At 49.3% G+C, this 25,890-nt stretch overlaps 1 protein-coding gene across 1 annotated transcript in view; it reads right to left on the bottom strand.

Annotated features, from left to right (window-relative positions):
* LOC139048682 (uncharacterized) overlaps window positions 1-25,890 on the bottom strand; it is a 95,150-nt gene that overhangs the window by 36,388 nt on the left and 32,872 nt on the right. The window contains exons 5-8 of the mRNA XM_070523173.1: window positions 24,858-25,068; window positions 22,957-23,110; window positions 21,290-21,408; window positions 6,896-7,043 (exon numbers count right to left, since the gene is read on the bottom strand). Coding sequence (XP_070379274.1) covers window positions 6,896-7,043; window positions 21,290-21,408; window positions 22,957-23,110; window positions 24,858-25,068 — 632 coding nt within the window. The remainder of the gene's footprint in view (window positions 1-6,895; window positions 7,044-21,289; window positions 21,409-22,956; window positions 23,111-24,857; window positions 25,069-25,890) is intronic.

Here is a 25,890-nt window from a genome sequence, read left to right as displayed (position 1 = left end):
CACCGCTGACTCATTGATCGGCTTCTTATGTACCAGTTTCTTCCGTTCACTCCTCAAGTCTAGAGTAATTCCACTTGTAACCATCCTATCGTCACTGCAGCGCACCTTGCCGAGCACGTCCACATCTCGTATGATGCCAGGGTTAGCGTGGAGTTTAAAGCCTATCTAATTTCTAGAATCGCAATTAAGGCTCCTTCATGTCCACTTTCAGCTTATCCTGCTTGCGGAAGAAGGTATTCATCATCCGCATATTATTCTGTTCTGCAAACTCTACTAATAACTCTCCCCTGCTATTCCTAGAGGATATGCCATATTACCCCACTGACTTGTCTCCAGCCTGTTTCTTGCCCACCCTGGCATTGAAGTTGCCCATCAGTATAGTGTATTTTGTTTTGACTTTACCCATCGCCGATTCCACGTCTTCATAGAAGCTTTCGACTTCCTGGTCATCATGACTGGATGTAGGGGTGTAGACCTGCACGACCTTGCATTTGTACTTTTATCAAGTTTCACAAGACCTTCCACCCTCTTGTTAATGCTATAGAATTCCTCTATGTTACCAGCTCTATCCTTATTAATCAGGAATCCGACTCCTAGTTCTCGTCTCTCCGCTAAGCCGCGGTAGCATGCTAGCTCTGTATATGATTCTTTAGTCCTCCTAATTTCACTGAGCCCTATTATATCCCATTCACTGACCTCTAATTCTTCCAATAGCACTGCTAGTTTTTAGGAGGTTGTGGCCAAGTGCTGCACCAGGGTGGCCAATCCTGCTCTGGTGAGGGAGTGCGTTACCGGTTCTGGTCACCGAGATTAGGCCGCACTCCAGGCCTTTTTATGCAATTTTATCAACACTCGGATTTTTTTTTTATATCCGGTGAAACATTGCGCGGCACCGCGATTCGACCCACGTTCCTCTTGCACGCGAGGCGGATGCTCTACCTTTACGCCACCGCTGCACCGTACGTCAAACTGCAGGTGGCCAAAGTCAATGTCTTGCTCCTTCCGCTACTGGGTCTCTCGTATAGCTTTGGAGCGGTAAAAACCCACGAATCAGTCAATCATCGCCGAGAGAACGGAAGCTATACTTGCGATTTTTAAATTTCGCGGCATAACCTCAACGTCAGCGCACTGTGTGACATCACGAATTTCAAAGTGTTTTCTATCGTTTTGGCCACTTTGGATGATCAAGTTGGACTGTTTAAATGTTGACTGATCTGAGAGAAGGACGTTTCCGCGATCAGTGCCAATCCGCCTCGACTTTCCTGTCTCCTCCTTTTCCCCTTGAACCCGGTGTGGAGTGGCAGGCCTGAAATTTCTCTCTACTTTTCTTCTCATTAAATCTTCTCTCTCTGTCTTTCGAGACTTGTTGGGTTGCGTTATGCTTTTTTAAACGAAGCAATGCACCCACTCTTTATCAATAATTAACCAGATCACATCCGACAAGACGCTGTCCGACTCCATGACGTTAGGCCTAGATGGCGCGGGAACATCAGGGTGGTGCTGACAACCGTCCTTCGGGCTTCCGTCCTTTTTTCTTGCTTACCAAGCCTCCTCCTTGAAGGCAACAGTGGCAACTGTCGTTGCGTAGCTCAATGCCAGAGCCCAACTTGCGTCTCCCTTCCGTTAAGCTTTCAATTAGGGTGGCATAGGCTTACGTCGCTTGATATGATTAAGAAATTTCCAAACACAGGGTTGAGATAGCTGACGCAGGACAGGGGATAATTGAATTGTAGGTTGCTTGGAAAGATATTCGTTCTGCAGTGGGCACAAGTTGGGCTAATGAAAAACGTAACGAAGCTAGATTAGTAGAATGCGCGTACGGAGCGCCATCGGGCCATTCTTCCAGTGATCTGAGGCACTGTAAGCCAGAACAGACGCAAAAGTGGTTTTCCGATGACGTATGAGCTGTTTAAATCTATCACTGCAGAAATCCTGTTGCTGCCAATGACATGTTTAATTCTTGATAAATTCATGCTTTCTTCGCTGGTTACCGCTTCCTCATTGCTTACTCTTCCTTTTGATTCCAATGTCGTCTATTAAGAGTGTAAAGCTTATAGCCCATTTGGTCTTCATGTGTAAATATTTCTGCATTTAAAAAAAGGAATTTTGCGCATGCTATCGTTGCCTTGAATACGTGTATGCTCCATGCGACATATCCGCTCCAGTGACAAATTATGATGGCGTGTGGATAATGTGCCAAAGCTACATAATTTTATTACGGGCCGCGGCACAGCATTCAAGGTAGGTCAATTATTTTTTTGCGCATTTTCTAGTAAGTTCTCATAATTTCGAAGCGCTTAACTAGCATTCTGTAGCACCCTCAATTGGGTGTTGCGTCTTGTTAGAAAAAGACTAGTTCCGACCTCATGCTCAAGTACATTAGCTGCAACTGTTGCAAGGCAGAAACGACTATTTTTTTGTTTTTTCACCATGGCTGATGGAGCACTCCACGTCGAATGACCTATCAAACATGGTAACGTTACCAGCAAAGTGGCAGTGTGTTCTTATATTCCGTAGGTTAACACAAAATAAAGCCCACTCTGGGGGTTAAATTTTCCGAAAGCGCAATATGAGTGTTTCTTTTTTCCTTGCCATAACAGAACCCGTGAAAACAAGCCGCGCACCATAGGTGAGTTCACCTTGACTCAACAGCTTGTTACAGGTGAAATTCACGCATGACGTGAGCATAGAACTCCTTGTTGTTCAGTGAACAAGATTATCAATGTAACGGCAATGCTGCGCCCTGTTCTAAAGCTGCTCAAAAGGAAGTTGTTACCTTTTACCTTTACTTTTATTAAATTTACCTTTTCTGATTCGTATCATCAGGCGCAGTTTAACGAATTCTGATATTTTTTTGTCATTGCTGAGCTAGAGAGTATAGCTATAAACTTGACAACTGAATTACTTGAGATTTTGCATTTCTCAAGCATACGTTTAGAATAACTCACAGCCTTAAAAAATTATATCTTCGAGTGCCCCTGATTAACTTTTTTTTTAAAGTTCGACAGCCTTCATCAAAACCGGTTCAGTGGTTGCTGAGAAAAACGATGCCTCGGTTATTCTGGGTTTAGACAGAGCATTCGAGCTAAGACATCCTCTTAAAGGGGACCTGAACCACTTTTTACTGAAGTGGAGAAAAGCATTTGCAGTGAAAATGGGCTATTTCAGAAATACTTTGTCGCGAAAACTACTTCAATGCGTTCTGCAGAAGCGGAGTCATGGCAATCAAACACGGCCTCCCCAGTGCTCCCGTTCCTTCTTCAATCCCTTCCACTGGTTGCTTAGTGGCTATGGTGTTGGGCTGCTAAACACGAGGTCGCGGGATCGAATCCCGGCCTCCACGGCCCCGTTGCTGTGGAAACGAAATGCGGAAACAACCGTGTACTTGAATTTAGGAGCACGTTCAAGAACCGCAGGTGGTCTAAAGCGGGAGACACACGGTCCGATTCGATGTCCGATCCGGCGTCCGACGCGCCGGAACGGCAGCCGGAATCGAGGTGTTTTGCCGTGCCGAAGCGCCGGATCGGACGTCCGGCGTGCGACAAACCGGGCAGATTTTCATCGTCCGACGCGTCCGACAACCGCACCGTCGTCTGGCCGCAGCCAATGACAGCGCGGCTGGCATGTGACGTTCCCTCCACGGAGGCGGCGCTGGCTGGCCGGTTTCTCGCAGTGTTTTTTTTTTTTTAGAGCGCAGCTCTTTGGCGTCCGTTCCTGGGTTTCGCGTCGGCGTTGTCGTCGGCCTCGTAACCTGCTCCGCCGCCGCGCATGCGCGCTGTCGGCTCTCCGGGCGAGGGAGGATGATGGAAGGGAGGAGGAGAGACTGTGGAGGAGGGCTGGCTACACAAATGGCTCTTTGACGTCCGTTCCTGGGTTTCGCGTCGTCGTCGGCGTTGTCGTCGGCCTCGTAACCAGCTCCGCCCCCCTTTCATCCCCCCAGCGCTAGCAGCGACCGACTGATACCGCTTTCGTGAGTCCGCTACCGCACTCACGAAAGACGTCGTGCACTTCCTGCAACTCGCATTAACCGTCCATCGATCCAAACCGATGTTAGTAGTGGGGGACTTTAATGTTGACATAAAGACAAACAGCAATTTCCTAACACTTATGCGGGAGAACATCCCGTTCCTCTCGCTCGTAACGCGTCCCACGGCTGTGACAACCTCGCGAGGCACTTGTATAGATCTCGTCTTTGAGAATCAAGCATTGGTGTACCAAGTCGAACATATATCAGTCTATTTCTCCGACCACAAAGCTTCCTTCATGACTGTCAAGAACTGTTAGTGGAGTCTTTGTTAAAGGAATACGTGTGAAAAATAAACAAAAAATTCTGTGATAGCGCATACATGTGTTGCTCGATTTCTTTGCCTCAATCTATCGAAAAGGTGAAACAGCTTATTTGCTGCGCTCAAATTTCGCATTAGGAAGTAACGTAATCGTCGGTAATTTTTTCTTGCCTGCTGCAGTTTGTTTCCGACACGAAATAGTTACCAGCTCAGTAAAATTATCTCGAACGTGTGCCTGTTATTCAAAGCAACGCCTAGTACACTAGGACTAAGCTACTGGCGAGATCGGGAGCCGTGACGCGAGGGCATTTCGCGGGCAGACAGCACACCTCGACCGTCTGAGCGAGGCTGCTCGCTTCGCTTGCATGTTTGCTCTTCTCAACGACTGCGTCGAGTAAACCAACTGTATTTAATTACGGGCGGCCTAAGTGTACAGTGTTAATTGTTTTGGCAAACATCGCTCTTCGACGAGCTCGGGTTGGATCGTAAGCGCCGTCGGCCGCGGCTTCCGCCTAGCTAGGCCTACCGGCCCTATCGCTGGCTGTTAGAGGAGTCGTCAGTGGACGACGCGCCGTCGTGAAGTGTTCTGTCACTCGCAGGGGCATAGCATTATTGGCAGTGTTCGCGTAAAGCGACGCAGTGTTGCGCAGAGTTGTTTATATTGCGTTTCTCGACGTGGCTCTGAAGTCAAGCTGGAGGGCTGGATCTGGGCGGAGCTGACGCGCCGCTCAATCTTTCGGATGCACGCACCGTGTGTCCCAAATCATCGTATGCCGCATGCCGGAGCATGCGGCGCCGCACGTCGGATCGGACGCCGAATCGTACCGTGTGTCTCCTGCTTAAATTTCCGGAGTCCCCCAGTGACGGCGTCCCTCATAATCATATCGTGGTTTTGGCACGTAAAACCCCGTAATTAAATTTTTTTTTGCCTTCACTGCGAAGGCTAGGGCGCAGTAGGACGTGCCAACAACGCTCCGCCTTCTACGTGTCACCGTGTTTCGAAGTGACAATTTCATTTTGGATGTTAGCGTAGACGCAACGGCTAACGCTTTTGGTGCCTACGATGCGCTAAACGTAAGCCAAACCAGGCTGCCGTCAGGGAGCCGCAGTCCGCTTATCCAGTGGACTCGTGGCGGCACCCCGCGGTGGCCGCGGTATGTACGCCATGCAGTCTACCGGAGCTTGATGTCAGCTATAGGCCAATAATAGCCGTCCCCGTCCAAGGGAATGACGAAATAAAGCGTCCGATGACGAAATAGTGCATGCAGAAGAGTGTGAGGACGGAGCCTTCTTTTGGAAAGAGAGCGTTTGAGAGAAAGGCGACTTCGCGATCCGCTTGCGAGCGCCACGCAGCGCGTACGACAGCAAAACGTGGCTGAGAAGATGTTCACGGCAGCGTATGCTACCCGCGGAGCCCGAGGAGTGGTTATGGTTCCTTTTAAAGAATACGGGGTGATAGTTTTCAAGTATCCCCGAATTTTTAAAAAGCACCTGTTGCAGATAATGCAAGTCTTGTCCTCGAGCTCGATTATTCAGAAACGTGGACATTAATTGCATCACAAATCGAAACGCGATTTCAAATAATTAAAAAGAAATATTCACTAATTTACTTCGTCATTAATTACTTTAGGCACGTATTGTAGCTTACGAATTATAGCCGGTGATATTGCAAGGCGTACACACTTCGAATGAATTTTCACAATGACACCAGTTTTGAGACATCCGCCATCAAACGCGCCGTAAATATGCACTGTTGTTCCACTTACTTCTTTTAACAGAGCGCTCTTTTATGCACTCAAGCACAAAAGTACCTCAAACACCCATGTATTTCTTCCCACGCTTTGGGAAATTATAACTCTAAACTGGTGTCAACCTGGAGATTCATCTAAAGTCGATGCCTGTTGCAATCTCACCGGTTATAATTCGTAAATTGCAATATGTGCCGTAATGTAATCGATTAAAAAGGAAATTAACGATTTTTTATCAATTATTTCAAGAAGTGTTTCAATTTCTCGTGCCCCATTTCGAATATACCAGCTTAAGCACACGAATTACGCTACCTGCCACAGGCGATTTTTAAGAATTCTGGAAAACACAAGTATGATCGCTCCGTATACTTTAACAAGGCCTTCTAAATAGTAAAACGAGGTTGAGTTTCGGACGCACTTACAAGTGGTGCATGTGGGAGGAAATTTAGTCAGACGGTACGTTACCGTTAGCCTTGAAATGAAATATACAACCGGTGCCTTTAAGGCTGTAAGTCACAAGACGCAGCAAATCGTGATTAGGATTGCGTATGAAGAAATCGTACGACGCAGGTTCCTGCTACGCTCACTCGGTCAACGCAAAGCCATTCACGATACGGCAGATGAAGTCTGTTATGAGAAATTTTCAAACACGGAATATGGTCGGTCATCGCAAAAGAAACGGTAGTTGGCGATTTCGATAGCACAGGCCTTCACGCTTCATGTACATAGAAGGCATTGTAAATGATAATACCCTCTGTTCTCAGGTCATCCTTTTTACCAAGGTGACAGTTGCACGGGGTTGCCACGCAGCTAACCTGCCAAATGGACGCGTAAAGAGTAAAGAAAGCTAGCCACACTTACGATGGAGATGCCGTATTTCAATTTCCTGCGCGGCGGATCGGCGGGGAAGTCCAGCATGGTCATAGGCAGAATGCGGCAGTCTCTTCGTTTCCTGTCGGCGTAGGGCACGTGGGTGAGGGCCACATAGAACGATGGCTCGGTGATGCCGCTGCAGTTTCATAACGAGTCGTTAGAGAGTTTTAGCGCGTCCGGTATTCCTGCATACGTAATGGCATTTGCGCAATAACGGGCTACCGGATGCTGGTAGCGACATCTTGTGTCGCTTCGTTTAACCACGATGACACAGACAGATTTCCGTGTTTCTTTCTTTTAGTGTATTTATCGAAAACAACACCTAAAACGGCAATGCACTCACAATTGCGCAACTGACAGAACTTTGAATACAGTTGGGTACAATGATAAGAGTCCTGTGCACGTGTGGATGAGCTCCGCGCCACCAACCAGGTCGCTCACGCTCACGCCTACGGTAAAACGTTTGGGGACAAACTGAAACTTCCATTAGAGGCACTTGCGCCTGTCGTACGGGCAAATGTCTTCTGTTTAAAATAGTGCCATTTGCGGTGGTTCAGAGGCTGCGATATGATGCTGCTGAACAAAAACAGTGGCTGACTTAGGACCCGGCAACAGGACGCGTATTATTGTGGAGGAGGAGAGCTCGAACAGCTTGATTTAGGTGTCCTCTGAAGAAGGACACCTAAACTGACACCTTTCTCAGTGTCACAGAGAAATTCCGTGTGCGCTACACTCTAAGAACAGTTTACACCTTTTGGCTTGCCCCTTCTGCCACAAAAAATAATCATCATCTGCCTTGATGCGTTTCCTTTCTTTATCGCTGTGAGCCCGGAACTTTCCAGTAACGAACGGCAGGCGCGTTATCAGCATAGAACAGTTTACACCCTTTGGAGTGCACTCTAAGAACAGTTTACACCCTTTGGCTTGCCCCTTCTGCCGCGCAAAAATAATCGTCATCTGCCTTGATGCGTTTCCTTTCTTTATCGCTGCAAGCCCGGAACTTTCCAGTGACGAACGGCACGCGCGTTATCAGAAGAGGCACTCCAAAGGGTGTAAACTGTTCTATGCTGATAACGCGCGTGCCATTCGTTACTGGAAAGTTCCGGGCTCGCAGCGATAAAGAAAGGAAACGCATCAAGGCAGATGACGACTATTTTTGTGTGGCAGAAGGGGCAAGCCAAAGGGTGTAAACTGTTCTTAGAGTGTGCCTCTTCTGATAACGCGCGTGCCGTTCGTCACTGGAAAGTTCCGGGCTTGCAGCGATAAAGAAAGGAAACGCATCAAGGCAGAAGACGATTATTTTTGTGTGGCAGAAGGGGCAAGCCAAAGGGTGTAAGCTGTTCTTAGAGTGTATGTTATGCATCTTATGTATTGCATGTGATGTAACACACACACACACATATATATATATATATATATATATATATATATATATATATATATATATTGTAAAGGGGGTCTATTCGGGCCGTAGAGCAGCAGCGACCAACGCGGCAACAGCAGGCAGGGCGCAGCCAGTGAACTGGGTATGAGCCACGCGATGGCAACGGGGCTGTTTTAGCCTGCCGATCTTCTTCGTCACAATCACCCCCGGAATTGAAGTGCAGCCATCCTGGCGATCTAGGAGGAGGTGAGCGGATCGTAATACGGCTTCAGCCGGGCAATGTGCACAGTCTCTCGCCCGCGACGACGCAGATCGGGAGAGGGTGACACCGGCTCGACCACGTAATTAACAGGTGATGGTGGCGCAACCACGCGCTAGGGCCCGTGGTACTTCGGGAGGAGCTTGGACGAAAGGCCAGGGGCAGCAACAGGCGGTACCCAAAGCCACACGAGTGAGTCGATAGGGAAGGGGTGAGCAAGTGGGCTTAGGTCATGTCGCTTTTTTTTGGCGGCACTGTTGAGCAGACGTCAAAGAACGGGCCAGTTGTCGGCATTTCTCGGCGTACTGAGCGACCGTAAAAACAGGTGAGCACTCAGCAGGGTCCGGCCGGTACGGGAGAACCGTATCAATGGTGCTGGAGGGATGGCGGCCGTAAAGAAGGAAGAATTGTGAGAATCCGATAGTGACTGGAGAGGCAGTGTTATAGGCGTATGTGACGAATGGAACTACAAGATACCAGTTGGAGTGGTCAGACGCAACATACATTGATGGCATGTCACCAAGAGTTCTGTTAAATCGTTATGTTAAGCCATTGGTTTGTGGATGGTAAGCAGTAGTAGTGCGGTGAATAATTTGGCATTCAGATATGAGTGAATGCAGGACGTCCGAGAGGAATACGCGACCCCGATCGCTCAGCAGTTCACGAGGTGCGCCATGGCGGAGAACAAAGTTGTTGAGAATGAATGAGGCGACGTCTTTTGCTCATGCGGCAGGCAAGGCGGCGGTTTCGGCATATTGTGTGAAATGATCTACGGCGACAACAATCCATCGGTTGCCAGCGCCAGTAGATGGAAGAGGCCTGTATAAATCAATGCCCACACGGTCGAATGGCTGAGCTGAGCAGGGAAGCGGCTGGAGAGGTGCGGTGGAGAAATACGAGACACATTTGCGGCGTTGGCAGGCAATGCAGGAGCGTACCTATTTGTGGACGAAGTGGTACATCCCTCGACAATATTATCGTAAGCGAAGCCGTGTGGAGGTGGCGGGGCGCTACTAAGAGCCATGTGCGGCCGTTGTTGTGGTAGTTTAGTTTGTGCTGCCGTTGTTTGGTAGATATGTGGTTTTTTGTGGCGCAAGGGCCAGGTTTGGCCAAAGAGCGCCATGACAAGTGGTAATGTTGACGATGTAATATGGAAGATGTGACTTGGCTGTAAAGTGGCCTAAAAATATTCGCTGTAAAGTGCGTAAAATTAACTTGTTATAAAATTATGGCGATGACAAATGGCGAATACTATGAACATTAACATCCATCGTAGAAGAATGATGCAAAGTAGAAAAATATAGGATGTTAAAATTACTTGGAGCACTGCTGCCTCGCCAGGGCCCTTGAAACACAAGGGCCTAGAGGCATGTGCGATACGAAAAAGCTATCGCAGCGGCATCCTCTGAAGAGAGGACCCGCTACGAACATGTGGGGCTAAAAACATGCAAGACAACATCTTTCAGAAAACATAGGACTGCGTTGCTGTCAAATAAAGGTTCTGGGCCGAGTAACATGACAGGATGAAGGGGGATGTGCTGTCGGTATGCTAAGGGAAAATGTTTCTTTCTTTCATATTCGGCTTTCCGACACTCCAGGAGGACGTGGAGGACGGTCAGCATCTCCCCGCATCTACCGCAGGTTGGAGGATCATTTTCAGTGAGTAAATAGTTATGCGTGCCAAATGTGTGTCCTATTCCGAGACCACAGAATAGGACATCTGTTCGGCGTGATTTTGTTACGGAAGGCCAGAATCCTAACTGTGGCTTTATCACGTGGAGCTTATTATTTGTTTCCGCGTCCCACAGGCGTTGCCAGTGGTTGCGTAGTTTCCTCCGTAGAAAGGGCTTCAGATCTGTGACAGGAACTGCAGTGGTGGGATTAGCAGAATGCCATGCAACTGACGTGGCCATCTGGTCCGCCAGAACATTACCTTCGATGGCCCTATGACCTGGCACCCAGCATATAATCACAGGCTGGTTAGATACATATGCTTTGCATAAGACGGAATAAAGTTCGATTATGACAGGCTTTTTGTGCTTACAGAACGATATCAAAGCCTTCACAACACTTAGGGAGTCAGTATATATGACTGATTTTTTGAGTTTTGATTTCCTAATATGCTTCACGGTCGACAATATTGCGTAGGCCTCAGCCGTGAAGATACTAGTTTCCGGATGCAGTACGTCGGATTCCGAGTAGGATGGACCGACGGCTGCATAGGACACCCCGTCGTGTGACTTCGATGCGTCTGTGTAGAACTCCGTGCAGGTGTGTTTGTGTTGGAGTTCCCGGAAATGCATTTGGATTTCAATATCTGAAGCGTGCTTTGTAACTTGAACGAAAGATGTGTCGCATTGTATCAGCTGCCACTCCCAAGGAGGTAGCAGCTTGGCTGGATGCATTAGGCGAAGCTCGAGGAGTGGAACATGCATTTCTTCACTAAGCTCCCTCACACGCAGCGAGAAAGGCTGTCTTACGGAGGGACGATTGCGAAAGAGTGTAGCGTATGTCATCTCGTTAACGGTATTATAACACGGATGTTGAGGATTAGAGTGGACTTTCAAAAAATATGTTTGGCTGATGTATGTTCTCTGGATATGAAGTGACCACTCATTCGATTCTGCATATAAACTTTGTATGGGACTCGTTCTGAAAGCTCCAGTGGCCAGACGGATTCCTAGATGGTGGAACGGATCTAGCATCTTTAGCGCGCTCGGGGCTGCAGAATGAGAGATCACGGCACCATAGTCTAGTCGTGATCGAATTAGGCTCTTATAGATATTCATTAGACACTTCCTGTCACTACCCCACGTAGTCTGGGATAGAAGTTTCATTAGATTCATTGTTTTCAGACATTTTTGTTTAAGGTGTTTAATGTGGGGGACGAAAGTGAGTCTATAGTCAAGTATGACACCTAGAAATTTCTGTTACTTGTTTACAGGTATCTGCTGTCCAGACAGTTCTAAGCAAGGATCCAGGACCAGGCCTCTCTTTCTTGTAAACAGAACACAAGAACTCTTGTGAGGATTGATTTTAAATCCATTCTTCTCTGCCCACTGTGACACCTTGTTCAAACCATGCTGTACCTGTCTCTCGCAGACTGTGAGGTTGCAGGATTTAAAACCTATTTGTATGTCGTCTACGTAGACGGAATAGAAAATAGCTGGTGGTAAGGATGCACGAAGCGTGTTCATCTTTACGACAAAGAGCATGCAGCTGAGTACGCCACCCTGGGGTACCCCAGTTTCCTGTATAAATGTACGCGACAGTGCAGGACCTATTTTCACTCGAAATGTACGGTTCTCTAGGTAGCTCTCTATAGTATTTACCATATTCCCGCGGATACCTAGCGCGGAAAGATCGCGCAGGATTCCGTACCGCCAGGCTGTGTCGTACGCTTTTTCCATATCCAGAAATACAGATAAGAAAGATTGCTTGTGCACGAAGGCATCGCGAATGCTCGCTTCGATCCGCACAAGATGGTCGATTGTTGATCGCCCTTCACGAAAACCACATTGAAATGGGTCAAGCATTTTACTGGACTCGAGGAGATGCACGAGACGGCGATTGATCATTTTTTTCAAATACCTTACAAAGGCAACTTGTCAGGGCTATCGGGCGGTAACTTGCCACTGAGGAAGGATCTTTGCCTTGTTTCAAAACCGGGATCACAATGGCTTCTTTCCATGCAGTCGGGAAGTATCCCGCAGCCCAAATCGTGTTGAAAATTGTGACCAGTGTAACTTGGGTGTCTTTATGTAAGTTTTGATCATTTCATACATGATTCTGTCAGATCCCGGGGCAGAGCTCTTGCATGCGCTCAAGGCAGCTCTCAACTCGGCAATGCTAAAAGGACAATTGTATGGTTCATTCTGTTGACATTTTCTCATGAGTGGCTTACATTCTTCTACTTGTTTATATTTCAGAAAGGATTGCGAGTAATGGTTCACACTTGACACGCTCTCAAAGTGCTCCCCAAGTGAGTCCGCCTGATCTTGTAGGGTATCGCCTTCTGTGTTTACCAAAGGGAGTGCATGTGCTTGTCGCCCTCTTATCCTATTGACCCTGTTCCAGGCTTTCGCCTCATCTCTGAACGAGTTAATACTTGATAGATACTTCTGCCAACTTTCTCGTCTGGCCTGTCGGCGGGTTCGCCTGCCTTCGGATTTTACTTTTTTAAAGTTGACTAGATTTTCTGCAGTGGGAGAAGCGCGTAGCAACCCCCACGCCCTGTTCTGTTTTTTACGAGCGATCCTATAATCGTCGTTCTACCATGGGACACGCCGTTTGCAGGCCAAGCCTATTACTTATGATATGCATTTATATGCAACATCTATTATGAATGCTGTAAAAAACTCGACTGCAGCGTCAATTCCTAACGAAGACAGGTCAGCCCATGAGATACTAGTTAGAGATCGAAATTTCTCCCAATGAGCTGTCTCAATCTTCCACCTAGGAGCGTATCGTGGATATTCGTTTTCTTTATATGATCTTAGCAGTATAGGGAAGTGGTCGCTACCGTAAGGGTTGTCGGTAACTTCCCATTCAAGTTCAGGCAGTACAGACGGGGAGACTATACTAAGATCTATTGACGAAAAGGATCGGTTTGCAAGAGAGTAATATGTGGGCTCTTTCTTATTGAGAAGGCACGCTCCAGAAGAGAAAAGGAACTGTTCAACAAGGCGACCTCGCGCATCTAAACGAGAGTCGCCCCACAGGGAGCTGTGCGCATTGAAATCGCCAAGAACAGCATAAGGTTCTGGCAATTGATCGATCAAGGAGTGAAATTCATGTTCAGACAGCAAATTCAGACAGCAAATGGTGATGAGTTTGTTTAGTAGGACAACTCGAACCGCCACTGCTTCAAGGGGCGTTTGTAGCTGTAAAGGTTGACATGCAATACTTCTATGAGTAAGAATCGCAACACCACCCGATGATGCGACGGCATCATCGCGATCTTTGCGAAACGTAAGATACGTACGGAGAAAGCTTGTGTGTTTAGATTTTAAGTGTGTTTCCTGTAAACACAGCACCTTTGGATTATGTTTGTGGATGAGTTCTTGCAAATCATCAAGGTTTCTAAGGAGACCTCTGATGTTCCATTGGATGATTTGTGTATCCATGTTTAAGGTGAATTGGTGCTGTGTTTACGGAGACGGTGTGGATGCCTTATATTACAGAGCCCTTCCGAGGCCCTGTCATAGGTGTTTTGTTCTCTCTGAAGCGTTCGAGCGATTCTCGACGCTCCTTAGGCGTTTGCTGCGCCTTGGGGACAGGTGTAGTGTCCATTGCCTCGTGTGAGGCGCCGGAAAAGCGCTCTTGCGAGCGAGAGGTTTTCAGAGGGAGTCCCGCCTTGGAGGGCAAGACCCCTGCGCCCACCAGCCCGGAGGTCGATGAGGCTCCCTGAGGGATTCGGCTGCGCTGGCCGTTGCCAGCGCTGGAAGGGGCCTCGGAGGTTGGGGCAGCCTCGGCTGCACCCACCTTTGAGGTGGATGGTCCCTTCTCCTCGGTTGACGGAGCAGCGCTAGCTGCAACCGCCGCGGGGGCAGATTGCGTAACTGCCGACTCACTGCCTGTGGGTCGGACAGCCGCCGGAGGCCGTTGTGACGCTGCCCCCTTACGCGCCACATCGGCAAAGCTGCTCTTAGACAGGTATGACACCCGCCTACGTGCCTCCTTGAAAGATATATTTTCTTTGACTTTGATTGTCACAATCTCTTTTTCTCTTTTCCAGGACGAACAGGCGCGCGAGTATGCGGCGTGCTCGCCATCACAGTTGACACAATGTGGAGTCTTCTGGCATGTTTCGGAGGAATGTTCAGTGTCACTACACTTGGCACATGTCAGCCGGCCTCGACAGTTCTGTGAACTGTGGCCGAACCTTTGGCACTTAAAGCATCTGAGAGGATTGGGCACGTATGGCCTAACACGAAGCTTGATATAACCGGCCTCGATGGACTAGGGGAGGACACTTGAACCGAAAGTGAGTATCAGGTGTTTCGTATTGATCTCTTTACCGTCTCGCCTGATCTTAATTCGCTTAACATTTATGACGTTCTGTTCACTGAAGCCCTCCAAGAGTTCAGCTTCAGTGAGCTCTAGCATGTCATCGTCCGAGACAACGCCGCGGGTGGTGTTCATGGTACGGTGCGGAGTTACTGTTATTTGGGTCTTGCCAAATGAGACAAGTTTCGGCAGTTTCTCGTACTGCTTCTTATCGTGGAGCTCCAAGAGAAGATCACCACTTGTCATTCTCGACGCCTTATATCCTGTTCCAAAAACTTCAGTTAAAGACTTCGAAACAAGGAACGGTGAGATGTTACGCACTAGTTTATCTGGGTTTTCTGAGTGGATCACATGATATCTAGGAAAGTTCTGGACTTGTCGTCCGAAAAACTGAAAGAGATCTTCGTTGCGCCCTCGTTTGTGAGGGCGATCAGGGAGTTTAGGAAAAGCGTTTTCCATGAGTACAGTAGGGTTTTCGGCCGCGATGCCGACCACCCACCATGGAGCCCAACAGGGGGACGTGACAGGAGTTCCTGCTAGAGAGACCCTGCCAACGCCAGCCGTACATCGCTGCTATAACCAAATACAGCATAACCAAGGCTGGCTAGCTACACAAGGTTAACCCTTGCCACCGGGAAACTAGGAAGTGAGGAGAAGTGATGAGAAGACAGGAAAGATGAAAAAGGCGAGAGAGAAAGACGAAGATTGGATAGGAGGACAGGAAAAGGCGACTGCCGATTTCCCCCGGGTGGGTCAGTCCGGGGGTGCCGTCTACGTGAAGCCGAGGCCAAAGGGGTGTGTTGCCGCCGCCGGGGGGCCGTAAAGGTCCAAACACCCGGCATTGGCTCAACCCCCAGGATCCCCTTTTCCCCGGACACGGCTAAGCCGCGCACGGCTACACGCGGGAGGGTCCAACCCTCGTGTGCTCGGGTCCGTGGTGTCGCAACACACCAAACGCCTGCTTGCGCAGACGCCCCTGCGGGGAAGTGAAGAAGTTCATCGCGCTGCGTCGTCGTAAGGTCACTGGGAATAGCTGGCGTAAACGAACGCGGCCGTGAGTGAAGAGGCGAGGCCTCGATAGCGGCGATATAAGTGGAGTAGTCCGTCCTGTCAAATATTGAAGATGAGACCAGGGGCTCTGCTCCGCCAAGGCTTTCACGGCGGCGTAAAGTAACTGGTTCGGCAGATGGGTTTGACACCCACATGAGAGAGGCGCCAGTCTTGAACTCGAGGACGGCGAACGGCAGTGGTAGTGAACGGCGGCGAACTAAAAGTTCAGACGGAGCGAAGAGTACTGTTCCGTCATCTAGAGTCACAAGAGATACTGACAAGGGCGGAAGACCAGGCAGGTATGACGGTGCCTTCAGAAACGGCGATTTTGCGACAAGGGTCCCTCTGGTCAGTGATAATATCGCCCGAAAACTGAAACAGCTCGATTTCGGCGCGGGCGCAGTCAATGATCGCATGATGTGTGGAGAGAAAGTCCCAACCTAATATGACGTCGTGTCAACATGATGGCAACACGATGAATTCTATGATATCGAGGACGTGCTGAATGACGACACGAGCGGTGCAGGCGCCGGATGGCTCGACGTGCTGCGCGTTGGCAGTCCGAAAGGACAGTCCAGAAAGCGGCGTAGTCACTTTTCATATCTTGCGGCAAATACGGGCACCTATCGCTGAAAGTGCAGCGCCGGTGGCGAAAAGCGATAGCGTCAGTGTTCCTTCTATTGCGACTTCATTAACGTTTTTCGGGGAAGTGTGAGGCCTTAAACATTTCGCAGACACCGCAGTTCTCGCCTCTTGAACTGCGATCTTTAGTTTTCCTGGCGCAGAGGGCTCCACCGACAATGCATGGGGGAAAGGGAACCGCGGCGAGGAGAAGGTGAACGGCGAGCGGAGAATGTGGTCTCGACGGCAGGAGAGTCAAAGGTGTCCGAATAACTGCGGCGTTATTGGAAACGTGGCGCATATGGACGCACATTGTTCGGGCCGTTCGGTGTAAGGAGGCAACAGTGACGTGTTACGTGTCCAGCACGGCCACAATAAAAAGAAATCGGACGACTGTCTTCCGTGCGCCAATGGTCTTGAGGTCGTGCATGCGGCACCAGTGGCCGGACTGGTGCGGATACGGGCGGGCGCAAACGCTGGTGAAGAGGACCGTAGTTCTGTGGTGCCGGCCTCATTGCGACTTCGGCGTACGTCAGGGGAACGGCAATCGGAGCCTGCTGAAGAGAAGGTGAAATATGGTCGGCTACCTGCTCCTTGATGACAGATTTGAAAGCGGGCGCCAACGGAGAACTCGAGTGGCCGTTTGCAAGTGGAATCAAGGAAAGCTGACGGGCCACCTCTTCACGGACCCTTGATTTGTAGCAGCAGCGAAGTGTTATCCGGGGCAGCAGCCAAGCTGGACATTGAAGTCGCCTGAGGTGTAGATTGGCGGGTGGCTATGCGTTGTTTGCGGAGTTCGTCGAAGCTTTGGCAGTGACTGACGAGTTCAGAGAATGTCGCCGGATATTTCACCAACAGCATCTGGAAGGCGTCGCCTTCAATGCCTTCTATGATAAGCCGGATATTCTCGGCATCAGTCATTGCGACGTCAACGTGGTTATAGAGGTGGACAACATCTTCTATATAACTAGTAAATGTCTATCCGCACTGTTGCGCACGGCCACGCAAACGTTGCTCGGCGCGAAGCTTGCGAACGGCGGGGCGCCTGAATACCTCCGTCACGTTAGTTTTGAAGGCTGTCCACGTCGTGAGATCACGTTCATGGTTGCGGTGCCACACGCTGGCGACACTGCTCAAATAAAACGACACGTAATTCAGTTTTTTTTTTGGTGTCGTCCCAGTGGTTGTGAATGCTCACCCAATCGTAGACAGCGAGCCAGTCTTTTACGTCATGATCTGCTCTACCACTGAAGATCGGCGGGTCGCGTTGTCTCAACGGGCCGGGCCAGACCACGGTAGTGACCGGGGCAGCGGGTTGTGGTTGCGGTGGTCCTTCTTCCGGCATAATTAAGACAGGCTGTAGTGTCCGGTCGTGAAGTTCCAGAATTCCTCTTGTACCCAGCACCTCCACCAATTGTAAAGGGGGTCTATTCGGGTCGTAGAGAAGCAGCGACCAACGCGGCAACAGCCGATAGAGCGCATATATATATATATATATATATATATATAGATAGATAGATAGATAATCTGCGGTAATGAAGAGAAAGACGCGCACTTGCACACAGGTGTTCGGACTGCGGGCGCGAGCAGAGAATAGGCAGCAGTCAACAGGCGTTCTGGTCACTCTTGTTTCTTTACAAAGGCACAGTCGACTAAAACACAGCCTAAGGCGGTTCATCTCTAATGACTCTCCCCGTGGGAGCACGTTGCCTTCCGAGCCTTCTGGGGCCAGGGATGACAATCCACGCTTTCCTTGCCATGCATATATTCCCCAGGGCATCATCGAATACTGCGCCGCGAAGTTCACGCACCCCAAGCCATGCACCCGACTGCAGTGAGTACCGCGGCCGTAACCGCCCCTGGCTCAACAGATGCCGTGCTCGCTCCCCTGACGTTGGATCCATTTGGCGTGAGTACTTCAGCCACTGTCGCATTATCCGTGGACGCCGGCCGTGGCTACTCGGGAGACTCGCCGATAGTCTCACGGTCCGCATGCGAACCATCTCGGGGCTCTCGCTGGACCACGTCACCTCCGACAACCACCGGGTTCTCGCCTGTAGCCGCCAGCTGTCCGGCAACTGCCAGAGCTCTGCGGGCTTCCGGATGACGCCGTCCTTTAGGCGGAAACAACCAACGTGCTCGGCGCTCGTCATGCTTGGCCGGACCACACAAGGATTGTCGGCTGCAGTAAACCTCCTTCGCGGTGCCGCAAAGGAATAGTACGAGTACGAAGGCATCAGGGACCGGTCTTTGCTCGAATGGAGTGCAGCTTTGAAGCTGGTATTGGCCGGCTCTGCTGCACCTTGTTAGATATGGCGCCGTTTCCTGAGGCTACTTCGAGTTCCCCAAACCACTTCGAATCGCAGCACAGCTAATTGAGGAATGCAGAAGCAGGGGTGCCACATTCCTGAGGCAGGACACTTGCAAACAAGTTCGTACGCCGCCGGGATTAGAAGAGGCATTCGGACAATAGAGCCCAATCGTCACCCCTCTTCGCCTTTGAAGAAGGCATTTGCCACCACTGCGGAGCCGTACCACCGGGAGCAGGTGGGCCCTCGTGCAATGGAGCATGAGCGCCCCCCCCCCCCCCTCCTTCTCCTCCTTTGAAGAAGCGCATTGCAACTCTGCGAGGCAAGACCGCAGGGGGATCAAGTGATCAAGCAAGGGGGCCCAAGCGGCGACTCTCTTCGCCGGGTATGACACCATCGCACGGGCGCCTACCATTGGCTGAAAGTGGCGTCATCTGAGCGGACTCTCCCATGGGTCGAACATGACGCGACTTCCAGTGCTCGAAGGGTTTATAAGAAGCCTTCCAGAGAGACCTGAGCATTCCGGAGCATTCCCTGATTCCCTGATTCACCTCTCTCGAACTTCTTGCCGCGGGCCGCAGCGTCCCAGATGCTGCCGGCCCGTAATGACTGTTCAACTGTTACTTGTCTCTCACCTCTCTGTATATAATGTAAAATAAACCCTCCCAAGTTTTGTTTTCATCCCGAAGTCCGTCCACCAACCCCTACAACCTGCGGCGATTCTGACCAGCACTGCTCCGCGGACTGGTCTCGCGAGATACACCGCGTCGACGCGGCAGCCGTGCCCAGCAGCACCTGGTTAGAGAGGTGCATAGGCTGCTCCACCGCAGGGCACCAGTGGCTGCGCCGTCGACTTCGCCCCAGAAGGTGGAATGCGTACACCGGCTCCTATATGGACATGGCCGTGTACGTCAGCTGAGCTTCTGCTCGGAAGCAGCACCATCTCGCCACTGGCGTTAACTGTTCAGCGCGTTTGCATGCCATGTGTGTACTGACCAAAGACTTGCGAGAGCCAGTGCAGTGATTATACTGTGCTGGAAATCGTTGATGATACCGGCGACCATTCCCTTCGTAACGGGCCTTGACGGTGTTCGCGGAGCCGGCCAGTATCACAATGTCCTTGCGTGCAGTGAACTAATCAAATTTACAGAAGCAGGAAGCAAGACACAGCCGTGCGAACTGACCGCAGTACTCGCGGGCACAACTTCCACACCTGTGGCGCTGACGGCGCTGCGCTGGCCTTGCAGCCTCACGAGCCGCTATCCGGAGCCCAGCACGCGACCTCCCGGCTTGGGCAGCCGACACCTGTGCCGTGGCACGGAGACCCACCTTCGAGCCCGGGCTACAATCCCGCCTCGCAAGCCCGAGCAGTGCCGCTGACAAGGCACATTCGAGTCGGCACGAAGTGTCTGCCAGCTGAGGACTGCAGCACCGCCAGCACGACGCTCAAGCCGGCGTGTGCAACGCTTGCTTGGTCGCCAACCTTGGCAGGAACTCTCAATCACGGCGTCCTTATAACCAAATGTGTAACTTTGGGACGTTAAATTCTGAATGTTTAATTTGATTTTCGTGTAAATTTCAGCGCTAAATTAGGCGAGTACACAGAATTGAAGCGAAACTCTAAATTAAATATTGGTAGAAAAAAGACAAAGCAAGACAAATTGCCATAGCAAATTTCACCCCTGAACAGGTCAGGGTTGACGGCTCGTTATTTTCTACTTCGAGTCTTTCCTGCAGGTGAGTATTTTAACAGAGTACCTGCTCTCGCTCATTCTCGAACACATCGCCCCGGTGTACCTTCCTATTTGAATGTCTTTGACAACCTTTGACGTCAAGGAGAGCTGAGACGTGCATCTGCACGCGGTGTCGCCACCTGTCATCCTCCTATTCGTGCTTTCTTTGAGGCGAGCAGTCTTTGCACCTGCCGGGGTCACTTATTTGATATTCTGCCGCTGGAACGAACAGCTCTACTCAAAGTTTGCTTCATAAGCTCTTAACTACCGCCTGAGAGGTTATGGTATTTCTCACCTTCTTGACTAAAACTCTATACCAGCGAGTTCTGCCATGCTTTAGCATTGTTAGTCGAGAAATTTTTTGAAGAGTGCATGTCCAGTGATATTGGATACAAGTTTTAGTCAAATCGGTGGTTCCTAGAATAAACCTAATATAAAGTCAGTAGGGTTTCGCAACGCAGCACTTCTTAATTTCATCAAAAATCGTAATGACACCGAGTAGAGCGCTGAAACAGACAAGGCACGATTAACAAGGACCTACACAAGCGCTGTTGCTGCCCCAATTATTCGCCTCTTGGCTGGTCTCAGCGCTGTGCCCGCTCTGCCTATGGATAACTAACATCTTGTTGCAACATGTGTAATCAGCTGGAGCAAATAATAGTTGAATTTTAATGTCGAATTTATCTTGCGCACAGAGAGGAAACGAACGCAGTAGAGAAAAATCAAAGAAAAAAACGAAAACACTGGAATTGAGAATAGGCAAATAAAAACACGTTAGAACACAATGTTACAACAGCAAAATTCATTAACCCTGTACGCATGTGAGAAGAGGAACTGTGTTACACGCTGTGTTTAAACACTTGAACTAAATTATTACGAGACATACTAACGAAAACTATTTAAAAAGACAGGAGGTTAGCTATTAAACTAAAAGTTAGAAAAGCTGTTATCCGTTCACTGAAACTTCAGTCTCGCCATGTCGCAGACGGTTTAGAAGTGTAACGGCAAACAACTTGCTTGGATCTGTCGATGTTCTGATAAAGAAGCGGTTCATCGAAGAGTGCACCGACCACAGTGTACAACACTGGAGTGGGCAAGTCCGGAGGTACTTGAGAGTTGACGTGCTCGCGGATATCCTGCAGAAAAGAGTTTAAAAATTGGGAAAATAAAGGCGCGTACGCAGCAGCATGTATAATTTCAAATCCTAATAAAAAGAGAAGCGAGAATAAATTATATAAAATAAACAAAGCAAAAGACATTGTCTCGATCGTTTCTACCGGCTTTGTCCAAGGTGGTCCCTAACAATTCTGCGCCGACGTTTTACTAGTTCATGCACAGATGATTTTCTAGGAGAAAATTTATCAATTTTTAGGAATTGTTGGCGATACCCAGAAAAAAATTTCATAAAATAAATTCCATAAAGTTGTGATTAAGATAGAGGCTTGTCGATGCAGATGTGACGACAACGCAGGCATGATTTATCCCTCACCGATTTTCGTTGAACGCTTTCACATGGGTCGGCGGCTGTACGATTTAGGTCTGAGCGGTACCGATCTAGAATATCGGCTATCGCCGTTTGCTATCTTATCCAGATCGCTCTCTTCCTGTTTCTTAACCATACGCCTAACACTTTTCGTTCCACCGTCCTTAAGTTGTTATCGGGGTTTTTGTTAACCTACATGTTTCTGCCCGATATGTTAGCACTACTAGAATGCAATGATTGTACACTTTGTCTTAAACGACAGTGGTAAACTCTAAGTAAGGATTTGGTAATGCCTGCTACAACCTATTTTTGTTCTTCTGTAAATTTGCAAAAGGACCGCTTTTACGGCAACAAATGTTAAAGCAGCACACAAACGATATATTACGTTAAACTTCAGTATTAAATTGCGCTTCCCAAATACCAGGAACAGGTCACTCTCACGGTGAGAGGACGCTTGGTCGAGCCAGAAAAGAAGCCAAACGGCAATACGGGTGGCAGCTGCATATCGACGTTCGCCTGCCAGTCCCTCCTGACGTCACGGATTTTCAAGACATCCGCTCATGTGCTTACAGTGAACTGTCTGTAGACAACCATTGTTCACGTCGCATTCTAAACAAGCCAGGTGGCCAAAAGAGCATATTTTTAAACAACTTTCTTTTTTTTGCAAATTTGGGTGTCAGATTCAAGACAAGTACTACTGGCTCTTCTTATAGCCCGTGTTAGCAATCCTTTGCAATGAAAAAAATGCTGTACAGCTGTTTTATCGAGCTAAACATAGTTATTGTTATTTAGTGCGCCTAGCTAGCCTCTTCAATCGCACGCACTGACAGCAAACCACTATCTGATATTGCGTTCTTGGCCTGACGCAAACAGTGCAGCCTCGAGTATTATAAGGCAACTCTTGCCTTTCTACTAGCCAGTGGACAAGACAAACGGCTGTAGATATACCGCAACTTGATAGACTTGTAGCTGCGCACCTCTCATTGTTTTTATTTGGTCACAACCACTGGTCGCTTTTGTTTTCCGTCACTCTTTCCCAGTGCAGAGCAGAACGCCAGGGAAAGCAAGCTATAGTTGAGGCCGACACTCCGGCTTTCTCTAAATAAATCAGTCTCTGTATTTCTGTACTAACACAGACGGTCTTCGTAAATTTTGTTGCTCTCGTCGTCTCTACGACTGCTGATAGTTTTGCATGCCGCACCTGTAGAATCTTCAGGCATTCTAAGAACTTGGGCGATGAGATGTACCGGCGGTACAGGCTGAGCATGCCGTAATGGGACACTCCTCGGCTACGCAGGTTGTCTACAGCGGCGTTTAGGTCACCGCTGACGGCGTCGGAGAAGAGCCTGTCCCCACTGTAAGTGCAAGGGTGGGGAGTGACGTTGCAAGCGTGGTACAAATTGTGCGTTAAAGATACTCTCGCAGCCGCTGAATTCAAGTGATAGTAAAGCCAAAGACTAAGTCAAGATGAAGTGATGGATTAATGCTCGAGGACGTCTAAGGGGCCGATATTATTGCGAACAAAGTTTTAGTAATCGAGAAATCGAGGTAAATGCAGGACAGGTTTTGCCACTGACCTGGGACATTCAAGAACCAGACCGATGACGTAGGCACTTCTCATTATAATTCTGTCACTAGTACTGAACCTCTCCTAATGAAAAGATAATTGCATTGCATTAGAAGACGGAAGAAAATGCAACTTGATCAGCGCTATTCCATGCTTAGAAGAGCGAACCCACTCACGTTGCCCTTGACATCAATGCGGCCGGTGGAAAGGTTTCGTTTTTCGGTCGACACTCTGCGCCACTCGCATTTTGGAATTTCAGTTGTTCAGTTAACGCGTAGTGATGCGTTGGTTCTACTGACTCGCGAAACTTGACGAAAACTGCAAAGCAGCAGGCAATTCCACGCCCGTGTGATGTCGCAGGATACCCGAACGGTTTTCAGGTCACCTGACCGAAAGCAGCTGCAGCGGCGAATACAACGTTCTGCTTTGACTCGGTTTCTCCAAGGCCGCGCGTTTGCGTTTCGCGAACTAGCGCCGTCTCTCGGGCGCCATTTTACTCAACGACGGCAGCAAGTAGAGGGCGGGGATGGCGCATGCAACGTCACCACTTCCCCCCTCGGGGGCACGCGACTTGAATTGCGCTAAAGGTATGTGCACTCTTGAAACGCGATTTATCCAAAGCTTAGGCATTTCAGGGCACGAAACAAGCGCTGTGAGGTTTCTGAAATAGAATAATAACATTCCACGTTGATACTGTCCCTTTAAAGGCGCAACCGCAATGAAATTTTGCTCTAGCAAAATTGGTTATACTGTATGTATAATATATCGAATAAATGCTGCTGGTAATACTGGCAATCTTCTTATACTCTTATTAACAGCATTTCAAAAGCACTTTAGCAGTCGACCCGTGAACCTGCTCGTTAGTGGTTCTGACGCAAGTTCCCACACATAGCCTCCCAGATATTCCGCGCACCACGGGCGCTGTATGTTGAAAGCGACCTGCGACTGATACAGAGTCCAGCGCGTGCCGTTTCCGCGGCTCAGTTCGCGTTGATGCGAGACGCAGTACGAAAGCGAATTCGCTCACTGCTGCTGCCGCGCTTCCTCGCTCCAGCGTTCTGACAGCGAGTTTGCGCGGTCGTCGAGTGAGATGTGTTCATGCTTGCTCGTGCGCGCGTGACACCATGCTTGTCAATTTAGTTAGTTTAGTTTAGTGCTTACAAGTTTAAACGGCAATAAAACCCCTACCATTACTTTGTAGATCTGTCCACTAATTTGCTATCACAATCGATGCTTCGCCTTTCGAGCGAAACTGCGACTTTTTTGCACTAATAAAAACGGCTCTTTTCGCGAGCTTATTGCGACGCATGTCCTTGTACTTCAGACGTGATACATTAACGATACTCACTAAATCTTCTTTCATGAACTCTGATATATATTCAGTTCGAAAGCGCCGTAAACAAGAAAGGATCAGAATTTCAGAGGAAGCAGAATCGGAAATCTCCGCACTCACTCAGGTATGGAATCGCTTGCTCTTCAAGGTATACCCAACAAGAGACACACATCTATTGCTTGGTGCGTCTGGAGACACTCACACTGGAGAGAAAGAGGCGCCTACGTCCGTCCTGCGCATGTTCTGGCTGAGCCTCAGGAAGTGATCCAGGCCCGAGTCGCTCCAGCCGGTCGGGTTGTTCTTCAGATAGAACGACTCGTAGAAGATGAAGTCGCACAGCCCATCGCCCGGAATGCTGCTGACATTCGTGAACTTTACGCTGACGGTGCAGATCAGCGGGCTCCTGGGCAATTCTGCACAAGTGTCGTGGTGTATTGAACAATGTTATATGGTATCTGGCAGCCTCGTTACCATTAGCTAGCCTGCTAGGGTTTATTTGCTGCATGCCTGCTCCCTCAAGTTCACATGTCACATGACGCCATTGCGCAAATACCGATGTTGCGCGTCCACCCGCTATGGCCCAGAGTGGCGCTCGCTAACACTCCCAGGGCTAGATCTGGCACACATAGATGCCCAAGATAGAGGACGGTGTATCCGACAAGGTAACTGTAGCATGACTGCGCACCCTAAATGCACAGATACTCTCGGCGCACGGTCCCACGCCTATATAATCAAATGCTTGAATAAAGCAATCGTTCTTGTTCTGACCATCATGCTGTTGCGTCGTCCTTGCTAGTTACGTGGAGTCAGAAGTGGCCGCCGCGGACCGAAATGCAGCAGTAACGGCACGGAATTGACCTACTTCAGATGCCGGAGCCTTTGCGTCTGTCGGGCAACCTATCGGGAAATCGGTAGCGCTTCAAGCAAAGGTTCGAGCTGTACAGTTGCGTAAATTGCAATAAATACGCCACTTATAGCGGATGCGACTGTAGTCTGAACGCGGCATGACAGTGGTTTTGCTTGCCCGCAACAGACGCTGCACCGGCGCAGCTTCCACGTGCGACGTCTTCGCGTTTTCTCAGACGCGGAAGGGAAAAGCCGCAAAATAAGTAAACCTTTACACGCAGTGCTGCCCTCTGTTTTATTTTACGCCTGCTCATAAGGTGTTTATGTTTTCTCTTTCCCAGTCTAAACTACCGTGTATTAAAACGGGGGGCTCCTTTCAGAAGCGCTCT

Source organism: Dermacentor albipictus, chromosome 8 (assembly GCF_038994185.2).
Source record: "Dermacentor albipictus isolate Rhodes 1998 colony chromosome 8, USDA_Dalb.pri_finalv2, whole genome shotgun sequence".
In the NCBI taxonomy this organism is placed as follows: domain Eukaryota; kingdom Metazoa; phylum Arthropoda; class Arachnida; order Ixodida; family Ixodidae; genus Dermacentor; species Dermacentor albipictus.
The sequence above is the reverse complement of the archived record's forward strand: the minus strand, read 5'-3'. Positions and strand labels throughout refer to the sequence as shown.